This window comes from Zea mays, chromosome 2, assembly GCF_902167145.1.
Source record: "Zea mays cultivar B73 chromosome 2, Zm-B73-REFERENCE-NAM-5.0, whole genome shotgun sequence".
Classification (NCBI taxonomy): Eukaryota; Viridiplantae; Streptophyta; class Magnoliopsida; order Poales; family Poaceae; genus Zea; species Zea mays.
Genome location: NC_050097.1, coordinates 164,426,555 through 164,441,436, shown reverse-complemented (window position 1 = coordinate 164,441,436; position 14,882 = coordinate 164,426,555). Strand labels below are relative to the sequence as shown.

Here is a 14,882-nt window from a genome sequence, read left to right as displayed (position 1 = left end):
TATCAAATATATAGATCTAGTCGATCGAACACCATCAGTCAAAGTGGCTTATTTATATTGATACGTGCACTTACCTCGTATATCCTAGAAGTGAGTAGAGGTAAAGTTCCTGAAATAGTCCTTGCAAGGATATGCAATCCGTTTGCTAAATCTTTATGTGCATATACTTCTAGAAGAAGATGTTTTGCCTTGTTGATACGGTTTTGCAAGGATCAGGGGGAGCACATTTCTAAAGTTAGCCCTTGTAGAAGATTCGATAGAATCTAGATCCCAAAGGATCGAAATCTGCCCCGATGACAGTTGTTGTACTCTTTTTCCCTTGGTGAATTTTCTTGAAGTTTCTCACATGAGGTTTTTAACGAGGCAACAAAGTGCAAATGAAATTTGTATCACCATGCACTCTTTCTCCACATTTTTCCCACTGGGTTTTTCGGAGTTTTAACGAGGCATGTGTTGGTCGCGGTATTCGCCCAAGGGGGAGTGTTAAGTAACCCTAGTTAGGGTTATGTGGGCAAATACCTGCTTTGCCCCTGAGGGGTCTCACATATCTATATAAGGAACCTGTACACCCCCTCATAATACAGAGAAGAGAAAGAGGCCAGAGGCCCAACCCTATATCCTGTGTCTCGTGTGTTTCCTCTGTCGTACTTATGGGAAGGGAGACAGGTCCTCTACAGCTTCTTGCATCTCTACTGCTGACGGGAGGGAAGGGAGCGGATCTGGTGATCCGTGGTAACGTAGTTCTCAACAAAAAGGTGGTATGCACATCAACAACTTGGCATACAGGCTAGGGATGAAAACGGTTTCGGAATTTTTCGGAATTCTGGAAACCGTTTTCGATTTTTTTCGATCGGAATCGTCGGTATCGGTATTTCTCGAAATCTGAATCGGTCATCGGAATTTTAGATCGGAATCAGTACATCCCTTTACCGACCGTTTTCTTCGGTTACCGTTTTGGATCGGAATTTACCGAATTCAAAATTCGGAATTTACCGAAACTCATGGCCCAGCCCAATTTCTAAAATTTAAATTCACAACTCATGGGCGGCCATAGGAGCAAGCAGCCCAGCAGGCCACCACAACCCATCTGCCGTCGGCCACCACAGTCCACTTCCAGTCTTCCGTCGCCCTCGCCCAGGCACAACCCCATGCCCGCACAGCAAGCACTACAACCCACTGGCTACTGCCGCACAGCAAGCCCACTGGCCACTGCCGCACAACAAGCCCCACGCATTGCACTTGCCCTGCACTCGGCGAACATAGGACACACTGCTAGGTACTACCATACTAGAAGTTTAGAACACCGTAGTCCACCGTTGAAGCTACAGGAAACAAATGGTAGATAATTTTTATGCGCTGAAAATGCTTACCGGTTTTTTTAATGATTAGTCACATTGATGCTTTACTGAGTGCCATATCATGGGCTTTAAAGTACGTGGGGTGTTCATATAAAATACTACGGAGTAATAACACATATCCAAAACATGTGTTATCCAAAACAGGTGTTCGCTCAAACAAAAAATCCGATAAAAAAGGTTACTGATTGTATTGTGTTATCCAAAACATGTGAATTTGTGTTTTTGTGATATTTGTAAACTTTGTTGTATTGTGATATTTTCATATTGATATGGTTACCGATTGTATTTTAGATTCCGACCGATACCGATGTTTTTTTTACCGAACTTCCGTTTTCGATGATTCCAAAATACCGATGTCGTTTCCGTTTCCGGAATTACCGTTTCCAATTTCGTTTCCGATAAAAAATATGAAAACGGTAACAGTTTTAATGTTTTCCGATCGTTTCCGACCGTTTTTATCCCTATTACAGGCCACTCACGCACACAGACTAGGCCTATGACCCCACATTGTCCTTAGGGCTTATGCCCATAACAAATGGCCAGCCATCAATGCCGCCGCTTGCCGAGCAAGAAGGCAGACTAGATGGAGTATTGGGCCGCAAGTAAAAATGGGCCTGCAAGTCCAGCGTGCTGCACGGTTAGACGAGGAGCAGCCTATGCCGGCCCTAAACCCGTGTCCCCCTCGTTTCCGCTCTTCTGCTCCTCGCGCCGCCGCAGCGACCCGACGACAGGTAATGGCTTCCGCCGCGGTGCTCCGGAACGCCGGATCTCGCCGCCTCTTCTCCTACCCCACCCTCCGTGCTGCTGCAATCTCGGGACCCGCCGTGCTACCAGATGCGCCCGTGGCGGCGTCGGTGGCGGCCCAGCCGCCCCCGCTGGCCTGGACACTCTGGGCGATGTCCATGGCCACCTTCACACGCACGTGAGTACTCCTTGGTTCAGATTCGTTCCATGCACACTACACTGTTCGAAGCTATCCATTTTCATGGATTCCTTTGCTTCGTGTGATTCACATTCCAACCCGGATCAATCTGCGCAGGAAGCCCCATGTGAACGTCGGCACCCTTGGGCACGTCGATCACGGCAAAACCAGTCTCACTGCCGCTATTACCAAGGTTCGGTGCGTTAGACATGATCATCCTTCAATTATGATGGCTATTCCACTCCGATTAGGGATACTAATTTTGTTTTCCCTGGATTACTTGGTCGATCAAAACACACCAAGCTGAATTTGCAGGGAGTATTTAAGTGTCTAGAGTAACTATTTACATGGACCTCGGCACTTTGTTTCAGGGAATATCAACTACAAGGAATTTGCTTGCAGATGATGCTATGGTGCCTATCTCCTCTCCTTTGACTCCTCCACTAGGTGACAGTGAAGAAACTGACAAAAAGGGGGCTGTGGTAAAACGCCTAAAGGTCCAAGCCATAAAAAAAGATATCAAACAGGTAAACCAACACTGCAGAACCAGTTATTATTTTGCTTGTATGAAACAGCTATCAATTTGCTATTTGAATTGACAGCATATCTATGAATGTGTAGACAATCATAAATTAGCTGTACTTGGCTATTTTATGCATGTGTGTTTCTCTGGAATAGTGAATTATGGCTTCGTGAGATTTCAATGCTTCCGTAATACAAATTCCTAAACTGCTGTTGCTGAGTGCTTGTTTGTACAAATTCGGCTCAGATTGAATTACTAAACACTTGATAATGATACTAAGCATATATAGTGACAAAGATAGTGTTTGGTTTAAGTAATCATTCCATTCAAAATGAGGTGGTGCATCATAGATCCATTCATCAAATTTGGTGGGATGACTCCATTCCTCATATTAGTATTAACTAATTAACTCATTCCTCAAACCAAACACCCTAAAAGAGGAGGAACGCTGTACAGATTTCATTAACTCGTATATTGGGCATTCTGTAATCTATTGTCATCAAGAGATCTATGCATCTTATGTTTCTGAAGCCTTCTGGCTATTTTAGAGTCCCAAGAAGGTGAATCTAGTAGCAAAGCTGGTTCGAGGTATGCGTGTAGAAGATGCCCTACTGCAGCTGCAAGTGACTGTTAAAAGGGCTGCCAAAACCGTTTACCAGGTCCGTGCTTGTGGAACTCTTAACCATTCAACTGTTTCCTATGATAGCGCAAAATGACCGAGGACACATGTCATGGCCATTTCATCTTACAAATTAATTACTGCAGGTGATCCATTCTGCTCGGGCCAATGCATCTCACAACCATGGATTGGATCCTGATAAGCTCATTGTTGGTAAGGCTTCTAACAAAGCAAGGTCCATACCCTACTTTTTTTTTTGTTATAATCTAATCAGCTTGGTGCTATTCATAACAACCGCAGAGGAGGCCTTTGTGGGAAAGGGACTTTTCCTGAAGAGAGTGTCTTACCATGCCAGAGGGAGGTCCGGCATTATGGTGCGACCAAGGTGCAGACTGACAGTGGTGGTTAGAGAAGCTACAGCTGAGGAGGAGGCAAAGATCGCCAAACTCAGGGTGAGCAACTACAAGAAGCTGACCAGGAAGGAGCAGCAGCTTATGCCTCACAGGCTCATCGAGGTTAGCCCGAGGTGGATTCGCAAGAGGAAAGCGGAGGCTGGTGCTACGGCGTAGTACTTTATGTATGCAGAACCTGCATTCACTGCTTTGCACATCCGAGGAGCGAACATGCCTTCCCTGGCACAAATACTTGATCCTCTCTCGGTGTCGATTCACGCAAACGGGTTACAAAGCTAGGCTTGGTTTGTTTTGCTCTAAATCCATGTGGATTGGATGTGTTTAAATCGCAAACAAGTCAAAATCCTTTATAAGTTTTTCTAATCTCATCAAATCCACATGGGATAGAGAATAATCGAACAAGACCGTAGGTGGATTCGACTATTTGGTAATCTTGGTCGTTTGGAGTCTAGGAAGAGAGGAAAATGCTATGTATTTTAGCGATGTGCATTGTAGCCAACTAAAACCTCGCCAAAGCATTGGATGTGCATGAGACACGTACCATTGCTTCTACAATTTCATGCAACTATTGGTTTCAGCTGGTTTCAATGCTTTGTCTAGTGCGCATTGTACAAGAAGACTACAAATGGTGGTAAGCTGTAGTTCCATGCAGCTGGAAAGACGCTAAGGTGTACAGGACCGAACCGCAGCAGGACCAGCATATGCCATGATATCTCCCGTTCCCACATCTCAGGTTAGAACTTTACATACAAATTTTCTTCATAGAGTATTGTAGATGCAAGTCGGTTGGCATCATATTTATATCAGTGCTCGGTTACGGTTATTAATTGAAGGACAAACCTGGTGCAATCGTGCCATCGGATCACGGGTTCAAAGCGGCCGCTTTATATTTATGGACAAATGTTTGCCTCTCTTTTTATTCTTTCTTCAAACTTTATTATGTGGGAGCCTCCGATAGTCCCTTTTTAAGTTGCGGTTGTTAATTAGACAATTAAGTAACCCGTGACACAGTTTTATGATATATAACTGCTGAACACTTGTGCTGTCTCGAAGATAGTAGTACTAGACTCTCATGTTGCAGCAGCGATAATTTGTCAAATTTGCCTGCCATGGTTAGGTGATCAAATCTGTCTATTCGTTAACGGAGGCATGGCACTTTCAGGTACCTTTAATTATATATATAGATAGATGCACACAAGTGCAATGAATTTGTATTAGAAGAACTGCTAGTCTAATAACTCGTAATATATATATATATATATATATATATATATATATATATATATATATATATATATATATATATATATATATAGTATTTAGAGCCCTGGGCTCTATTTAACTACAGGAAGCCCTGACCAGGTGCGCAGACCGCACCAGACCCTTTTTGGCTTATTGTACCTAACTGTGCTTACGCTAAATTATAATACGAGTTATACTGATGTGTGTATCAGTTTATGTAAATATAGTCTGCGCATATTACGTGCATCAGGCCCACGCGTTCAATTATTCAGTCTCACGCTGACACTATAAAAACACCTCACGCCGCCAGGGATTAGGTTTTAGCGGCGGCGGCGGTTCCCTCGGGCGTGCGAGCGGCGGTGATCCTGGGGGCCAGCAGCGGTGTCGCCTCGAGGCAGGCGACCGACGGTGGCGCTCCACCATGATCGAGCGACGGTGGCGCTCCACAGGGAGCTCGCCCGCCTCGCCGCCAGGTCCGTCGCGCGCCTGCCTGCTGGGGCTGGGCTCGACGGGAGCGGAACCGCCGAGGAGGCCGAGATGGCCGCCGCGCTCATGGACGTCGCGGCTGCCAGCGCCGCCGCCTCCGCCGCCGTGTTCTCGGCCGTCGCGTCCATGTCTGCCGCCGCGTCGTCGTGCTCGAACAAGAAGGCCCCGACGGCCTTCGTGGCTGCTGCCTTCGCCAAGAAGCCGGAGACGCCGACGACGGCCGATGTCGCGCAGGAGAAGCACGAGGAGCTTGAGCGATGCATCGACGAGTGCGAGAGCGGCAGCGAGGTGGTGTTCAGGAGCATTGTTCGGAATAGGGTTTCGTTGCTCAACATCCATAGTCCGACGATCTAGAGAATCGATCTCTCATATCAGTCGCCATCACAATTTAGTTAACGACTGTTGTATACTATGCTACATACGTATATATACAGTGTGAATACACGTTGAAACAATAGAGAATAAAAATATATATGTGCAGTTGGAAATAACACAGAAATTCAGTCAGCATGTATAGCCCCAGGGTAAATTATTAAAACTGTACTACTGTAATCATCAGGAGGGCATTATTTAAATGTTGTATGATTTACGCTAAAATTCGTACTCATTTACGCTACTTTAGCTCACGTTTTACGCTGGAATCCGCCCGAGCAGAACCCGCGAACTGCGGCTATAAATTAAAATTTATTTCCTTCTACTAATGCTCTCAAACCGTAACTGTCCCTTTATTTACGCGATTATGCAGCACGTCTTTCCTTATATCAAACCGGTCAAGATTTATATAATGCATGGTTTATACTATCATGTTACACATCGTTATGCAGTCGTTAACCGCCGCCAATATCACAGATACGAACGTGGACGAGCAGCTGTAAATGAGAATTTGTTTCCTCCCGTAACTGTGCCTTTATTTACGCGAACGTGGGGCACGTCTTTCCTTATCTCAAACCGGTGGATATTTAAATGTTGCATGGTTTACGCTATCATATTACACAACGTTATGCAGTCGTAAACGGTGTACACATGGTAATATTCGTTCCCATGATTCGTGGCCCAAAAGATTCCTTCTATGCATGATTTATGCACATTTATATATATATTTATGCATGCGTATATCGTCTGTCACGTCTCATCCAGGATTCGTGGCTATCATATGCATGGCTGACGCATGCATGCTCGCGTACAGTGGGCCGACCGTGACCTGGTTGGCGTCCTGGCTGGGGCTTCCCCCACTAACGGAAGCCCAGGGCTTCCATTACCTCTTCCCTATATATATATATATATATATATATATATATAGGCTAATGGTAATGGGAGCCCTGGGCTTCTGATAGGTGCGGGGGAGCCCCGACCAGGTTGTGTAAACGAGCCAATCAGAATGGGCCGAGCCAGTCGCTCCGAATGGTGGGGTGTATTTATGCATGTATAAATGTTGGATAAATATTGCGTAACAGAACGTGGGCCATCATTCTGGACGTGGGCCGGTGACATGTCACCCGAGTATTATGGAAGTGGATCTAAGTAGAGTTTACGATAGCATACGACCTACGTCGAACTTGCATAAATTGCTGTTACGCCCACGATCCTATATTGTAGCAGATATACACTCGAAATTGTCGTGAATATCGCGCCCACGATAATGGATATATGCATGGGAAAAGGAAAGAATCCCACGCTTCCAAAAACGTTAGACAACAAGAATCGTGTGTTAGGGTGTGACTGGCAGAAGGAAGTAACCGGAGCTGGAAGATGACAGCGCCATGGGGTAAAGAGCCGATCAGAGAGTACACGACGCCGATATCAGTTCATTGATCAAATCCATGCTTTGAGATCGTATCAATGGTGCAGGAAGATCAACCAGGAGGGAACCAGTTTGCCTCGGCTGCAGATGCACATGGGTAAACAGATACTGCCGGAGGGGCAATTACTCCACCAACAGCATTGAGGGCGCCGAGGGTTGATGATCACAACACATCATATGCGTCGAGGATGGCCATAAATCAAGGAGGACAACAGCTGACTACTATGCGGACTATTGGTGAGCATGAACAGGACACACCAGTTATTCTGCAGAGACATGTAAGTACTTTATAACCGTTTGGATTTGCATTAGTGTAGCTTAGATTGCATACGATATAATAATTGAATCAAGGGTAATATTATGCAGCTAGATGGTATGACATGTTATATTGTGCATACAATGGAAAATTAGGTCGGACTACCAAACATCGTACATGTTATTGATATTTGAACATAAATATGTATTTTATTTATTTTGCACAGGAAGTTACCTAAAGTTGGTACCTAAAGTTGGTATGACATTCAGTGGTGTGGATGAAGCATATCAATTTTATAGTAGGTATGCATATGAAGTTGGCTTCCCATTGAAAAAGTATAGGGAACTGAAAAATTGTAAGTGGTTGAATTGCTCGATGGAAGGAAAGAGTGCGGTAAGGGGAATATCGAACCCAAAGGTATGTAAGACCAGCTCGAAGCGGATGCAATGCAAGGCCGATATGAAACTTAAAAAAAATTATGATGATGCCAAATAGATAGTTATATCAGTGCGTATTGATCTAGTGCACTTGGATCATAATCATGAATTTTTTAAGAAGGATACAGAAAAGAATCAATTACAATGCAACAAAGCACATGATCCTGAATACATGGAGTTCATAAGTTCAATGGAGGAGAGTCGAATCCCGCAACATTGTATTATGGATTATGTTTCAGAAATGCACGGTGGTCCTGAGAGTGTGCCTGTAACAGCACAGGACATGTATAACTTGTAAGTTTATAATATTTTTAGATTCTAATTCAGAATTGAAATTTGCATATATGTTGATTTCGCCCAATGCTAAATATTGACAATAATTATAGGAAAAAGGCAAGCAACGAGAGAGAAATGCAAATGATGTGGCTAAGCTACTATCTTTTTTTGCATTATGCAAAAAGGATAATCCATAATTTTTCTGACTTCCAATTGGATAAAGAGGGGAAGATTTTGAGCATATTTCAGTCACATGCAAGCTAGCAAGGGGACTACATGGATTTTGGTGATGCAGTCACATTTGACACAACACATAAGACTAATCTGTATGAAAAACCACTAGGTATGTTAGTTGGTTCAAACCACCACCTCCAGTGCACCATATTTACCTTCACATTATTGGGGGATGAAACTGTTGATACATTTGAATGGGTATTCAACGCCTTCAAAACATGCATGGGAACCGAAGGGCCACGAGTGATGTTAACAGGTACGACTAATAATAATGCAGGAAATTTATATACATAAAATATGTTTTAAATTTGGTTTTATTTTCTTTCTAACATGGAATAAGGTTCGTACAAATTTTGACATCTATGAATGCATATCAAGATCCTGCAATGCCAGTAGCACTCGAGAGGGTTTTCCCAAACACAATACATCAGTTGTGTCTATGGCATGTGCAAAATAGGTATATACCTTTTTTTAAACGAGTTGTATGCGAGGTTTGAGGAAATGGACTTTAAGACAAGGTTCCAATCTATAATACATCATCCTTTGACTGAGTTGGAGTTCGAGACTGCATGGTCAATGATGCTTGAAGATTTCCATCTACACGATAACATTACTCTTAACAAGATGTATGGAATACGTAAGGATTGGTGCCTGCCTTTTTAAAAAAATGATTATTGTGGGCTAATGTTGTCCACACAGTGTAGCGAAAGCATGAACAAGCTTGTGAAAAGTGCACATGTCGATGCAAACACTCCGCTACATCAATTCGCCAAGCAAATGATGAAGCTTCTACACAATAGGAAGATGAAAGAATCAAAAGAAGCAGTGGGAAGCATGGTGAGTACAAAACTGTTATGAAGTATATTTATATATTAATATAAGTGTCATCTAATCTGAATTATATACGACACAGGGTCAAAAGGAAACAAACACACTATATATGTTTGAGATAAGGGTTGCAAGAGCATACACAAGGGCTGTGATGAATAAATTCCAGGAGTCTTTGAAATATGCAACTGCGTTCAAGATAATGCATGATCAAGAAGGGGGTGCAAATGATTGGGTAGTGCAACATACAACAAGATCGAAGAAAATTGTGTGGGGACAACACCAATTCAAAGTGATAGCTGATGAAGAATCCGGAAAGTATACGTGTGAATGCAAACATGGGAACATACAGGTATGGAGTACGAAATAGTAATTATATACATTTATGATCGTTATAGTTTTTAGGACTATTTTGTGTACATGTATTACGCGCGTTTGTGCATCTTCAGATTGAACGAATACCTAAGGAATACATTTTGCAACGATACACCTACTCAGCAAGGCAAGATGTTCCGTTTTCAAGAGATGATAGGAATTTGAAGGGAAAGGATGGAGAAACAAAATCATATAGACAGAAGGTGTTGCTAAAAAGGCAATGAAAGTAGTGCATCATGCTAGTTTATCAAAGGCAGGTAATGATAGAGCCCTACCAGTAATGGATGAGCTTCTCGATGCACTTTCACGTTTGGAGACAGATATAGGAGTTGAGGAGACTTGTGGAACTAGTGGGGGAGATGGTATACATGTATGTGATGTTTTACTGTAAATATTGTTAACATAGTATTCGTACTAATACATTGATGAGGTATAAAACAATAAAATATCAGGGCGATGATGAAGACAATAGAGACGTCGAAAGAGATGGTGAATTGGGTGAAAGGAATAACAAGGTACTGATTATATTGTTGTGTATATTGAATTGTAACCGATGTATACTAAGCTTTGGTACCTAAAGTTGGTATGACATTCAGTGGTGTGGATGAAGCATATCAATTTTATAGTAGGTATGCATATGAAGTTGGCTTCCCATTGAAAAAGTACAGGGAACGGAAAAATTGTAAGTGGTTGAATTGCTCGATGGAAGGAAAGAGTGCGGTAAGGGGAATATCGAACCCAAAGGTACGTAAGACCAGCTCGAAGCGGACGCAATGCAAGGCCGATATGAAACTTAAAAAATTTTATGATGATGCCAAAGAGATAGTTATATGAGTGCGTATTGATCTGGTGCACTTGGATCATAATCATGAATTTTTTAAGAAGGATACAGAAAAGAATCAATTGCAATGCAACAAAACGCATGATCCTGAATACATGGAGTTCATAAGTTCAATGGAGGAGAGTCGAATTCCGCAACATTGTATTATGGATTATGTTTCAGAAATGCACGGTGGTCCTGAGAGTGTGCCTGTAACAGCACATGACATGTATAACTTGCAAGTTTAAAATATTTTTAGATTCTAATTCAGAATTGAAATTTGCATATATGTTGATTTCGCCCAATGCTAAATATTGACAATAATTATAGGAAAAAGGCAAAGCAACGAGAGAGAAATGCAAATGATGTGGCTAAGCTACTATTTTTTTTGCATTATGCAAAAAGGATAATCCACAATTTTTCTCTGACTTCCAATTGGATAAAGAGGGGAGGATTTTGAGCATATTTTGGTCACATGCAAGCTAGCAAGGGGACTACATGGATTTTGGTGATGCAGTCACATTTGACCCAACGCGTAAGACTAATCTGCATGAAAAACCACTAGGTATGTTTGTTGGTTCAAACCACCACCTTTAGTGCACCATATTTGCCTTCACATTATTGGGGGATGAAACTGTTGATACATTTGAATGGGTATTCAACGCCTTCAAAATATGCATGGGAACCGAAGGGCCACGAGTGATGCTAACAGGTACGACTGATAATAATGCAGGAAATTTATATACATAAAATATGTTTTAAATTTGGTTTTATTTTCTTTCTAACATGGAATAAGGTTCGTACAAATTTTGACATCTATGAATGCATATCAAGATCCTGCAATGCCAGTAGCACTCGAGAGGGTTTTCCCAAACACAATACATCGGTTGTGTCTATGGCATGTGCAAAATAGGTATATGCCTTTTCTAAACGAGTTGTATGCGAGGTTTGAGGAAATGGACTTTAAGACAAGGTTCCAATCTATAATACATCATCCTTTGACTGAGTTGGAGTTCGAGACTGCATGGTCAATGATGCTTGAAGATTTCCATCTACACGATAACATTACTCTCAACAAGATGTATGGAATACGTAAGGATTGGGTGCCTGCCTTTATAAAAAATGATTATTGTGGGCTAATGTTGTCCACACAGCGTAGCGAAAGCATGAACAAGCTTGTGAAAAGTGCACATGTCAATGCAAACACTCCGCTACATAAATTCACCAAGCAAATGATGAAGCTTCTACACAATAGGAAGATGAAAGAATCAAAAGAAGCAGTGGGAAGCATGGTGAGTACAAAACTATTATGAAGTATATTTATATATTAATATAAGTGTCATCTAATCTGAATTATATACGACACAGGGTCAAAAGGAAACAAACACACTATATATGTTTGAGATAAGGGTTGCAAGAGCATACACAAGGGCTGTGATGAATAAATTCCAGGAGTCTTTGAAATATGCAACTGCGTTCAAGATAATGCATGATCAAGAAGGGGGTGCAAATGATTGGGTAGTGCAACATACAACAAGATCGAAGAAAATTATGTGGGGACAACACCAATTCAAAGTGATAGCTGATGAAGAATCCGGAAAGTATACGTGTGAATGCAAACATGGGAACATACAGGTATGGAGTACGAAATAGTAATTATATACATTTATGATCATTATAATTTTTAGGACTATTTTGTGTACATGTATTACGCGCGTTTGTGCATCTTCAGATTGAACGAATACCTAAGGAATACATTTTGCAACGATACACCTACTCAGCAAGGCAAGATGTTCCGTTTTCAAGAGATGATAGGAATTTGAAGGGAAAGGATGGAGAAACAAAATCATATAGACAGAAGGTGTTGCTAAAAAGGCAATGAAAGTAGTGCATCATGCTAGTTTATCAAAAGCAGGTAATGATAGAGCCCTAGCAGTAATGGATGAGCTTCTCGATGTACTTTCACATTTGGAGACAGATATAGGAGTTGAGGAGACTTGTGGAACTAGTGGGGGAGATGGTATACATGTATGTGATGTTTTACTGTAAATATTGTTAACATAATATTCATACTAATACATTGATGAGGTATAAAACAATAAAATATCAGGACGATAATGAAGACAATAGAGACGTCGAAAGAGATGGTGAATTGGGTGAAAGGAATAGCAAGGTACTGATTATATTGTTGTGTATATTGAATTGTAACCGATGTATACTGAGCTTTGGACCAATTTTTTAGGAAATTCAAGAACTATCTAATATACTTGAAGGGGGTGTGGACAATGTTCAAATCCCTATACCGATACGTTCCTTTGATGAGGTAATAACTATAACAACTATACCGATACGTTCCCTATACCGATACGTTCCTTTGGCTTATGTTTGACCTTAAAAATGTGTTGGCGGGTACAGGTTAATTTACAGGATCACGAGGATATGAATGAGAGTGGTAGCAATGAACAAAATGATCATGTCAGAAAGGTAATAATGGTATTAAAGTGAATGTGGGACTGCATAATATTATGTGCTGAAGAAATCTATTCTTTTGAATTGCAGAAACTGGATTTTGCAGTCGATGGTATAAGCTTGGCAAGACCAAATAACTCAAAACCCAAGGGAAGAAAAATCAAGGGGAGTGAACAAAAGGTTATTAAATTGGGAGCAAAAGGTACAAAGAAAATGAACAGGAAATGTCAGAAGTGTGGTATTGCCGATGGTCACAACAGTAGGACATGTTTGTCATTGGAGGAGAATAGAGTACGGTTGGCTAGCCTTGCTGGACGTAAGAGAGGACGACCTCCTGGATCTAGGAACAAGGTTGAAAGTAACGCTCCTCATTGGAATGAGACAACAACATCAAAAAAACACGCAATTGATATCGACAACAGTGAGTCACACAGTGATCAGTATGTTGTATGTGATACGAACATTTTTTTGCAATAAACATTGCACGTGTCACGAATGATTTATATATAGTTGATTGTTGAAGTCTATAAAATGTAGAGTATATTCTGTACTAATGTTGTATATTTGGTACTAATAAAACATCGTATACAACCTGATATGATAAAAGTATAATGGATAAACTATATGACCAGGAATGTGATGAATGAGCAATATGCATCGTGAATAACAAATAACAAAGAGTTTGAAAATGATCGGCATACCAATAAGTATATAGACAGATTAACCAAAATTATAACATTAAATGAATTGGTCATAATAATAAGAAATGTGGTATGCATAAACCATGTATGCAAATTAACAAAAGAAGAACGTCATAACATCTAAAAGATCATATTTAAGCCCACTAACGTCATAACATCTGATGTTCACAAAACAGGAAATCATCATCGTAGCCTAACAAAAGTATCCGACCAACTGATGTTCACAAAAGTACCTGCATAACAACCTAAGACAAAGTAGCATAACAACTGTTCTAAACATCCCATGTAAGGAAGCTTCCTAACATTGTTAACTAATATGCTTGACTAAAATACCACAGTACGATACATGGCCCGCTCCATGACTTAGTTGTGACACATAGTTAACTACTTGCGCACAAACATAAATCTCTGGATCTCTATTGGAAGTGGTAGCGCCTTGTTCATGCGATGAAATGTGATATAATATAGGGCATGAGCACGTAGGTCTCGAGAATTGTCCTGCAATAAAATCATAGCATTAATTATACATGTATATAGCTAACATGTAGAACGATGGCAACCTGATGATAAATATTTAGCATAATCACTTACTGGTTGAGTGTAAGAAGTGACAGCCCCTGCATTGTGATCATAATACTTCATGTAACTCATTACATAAAAGCCATAGTCGTTTGACCCTGTTCTCATTGTTGGACAATTTGATGGCATATCCATTGGAAAGTTACCAAATTTGGGGAAGGATGCATTGGGGCAAACATGTTGTAACGCTTTGCTCAACCTACTCATTATAACACTAGCCCATGGGAATTTCCTTCCACCTAAATAGATTGGGTCATAATGGTAGTCCTTCCATGTAGTGCCACCGAGTTGTATACCATAAGGATTCAAATCTAAAATGTGTATACACCGATTATGTAGGTTGATTACATGCAGTGACCAATGCCCCCTACTAAGCATAGGTACCAATATCTGTTGATGAAAAAATATAAATAAGTTACATGTTGCTGTTACACTGCCATGCTGAGTAAAAAGTACAGTTAATAAGAATATGTGTTTGCAAAGGAAATATACTAATGTACATGTGAAAAAAGAATACTGAAGCATACTGATTTGCATTTATCC

At 41.1% G+C, this 14,882-nt stretch overlaps 1 protein-coding gene across 1 annotated transcript; it reads left to right on the top strand.

Annotated features, from left to right (window-relative positions):
* Positions 1-2,074: 2,074 nt before the first annotated feature.
* Positions 2,075-4,421, top strand: LOC100274437 (Ribosomal protein L22p/L17e-like). The gene is made up of 6 exons (NM_001148796.1): positions 2,075-2,280; positions 2,398-2,473; positions 2,652-2,807; positions 3,352-3,462; positions 3,569-3,635; positions 3,723-4,421. The coding sequence occupies exons 1-6, from the start codon at positions 2,093-2,095 to the stop codon at positions 3,989-3,991; spliced, it is 867 nt and encodes a 288-aa protein (NP_001142268.1). The 5' UTR covers positions 2,075-2,092; the 3' UTR covers positions 3,992-4,421.
* Positions 4,422-14,882: the final 10,461 nt, after the last annotated feature.

Excerpts from the sequence above, each read along its gene's own strand:
- LOC100274437 (NM_001148796.1), top strand. The coding sequence starts at position 2,093 with ATGGCTTCCGCCGCGGTGCTCCGGAACGCCGGATCTCGCCGCCTCTTC. Across the intron at positions 2,474-2,651 it reads TCACTGCCGCTATTACCAAG|GGAATATCAACTACAAGGAA; the intron begins GTTCGGTGCGTT and ends ACTTTGTTTCAG. Across the intron at positions 3,636-3,722 it reads TCCTGATAAGCTCATTGTTG|AGGAGGCCTTTGTGGGAAAG; the intron begins GTAAGGCTTCTA and ends TAACAACCGCAG.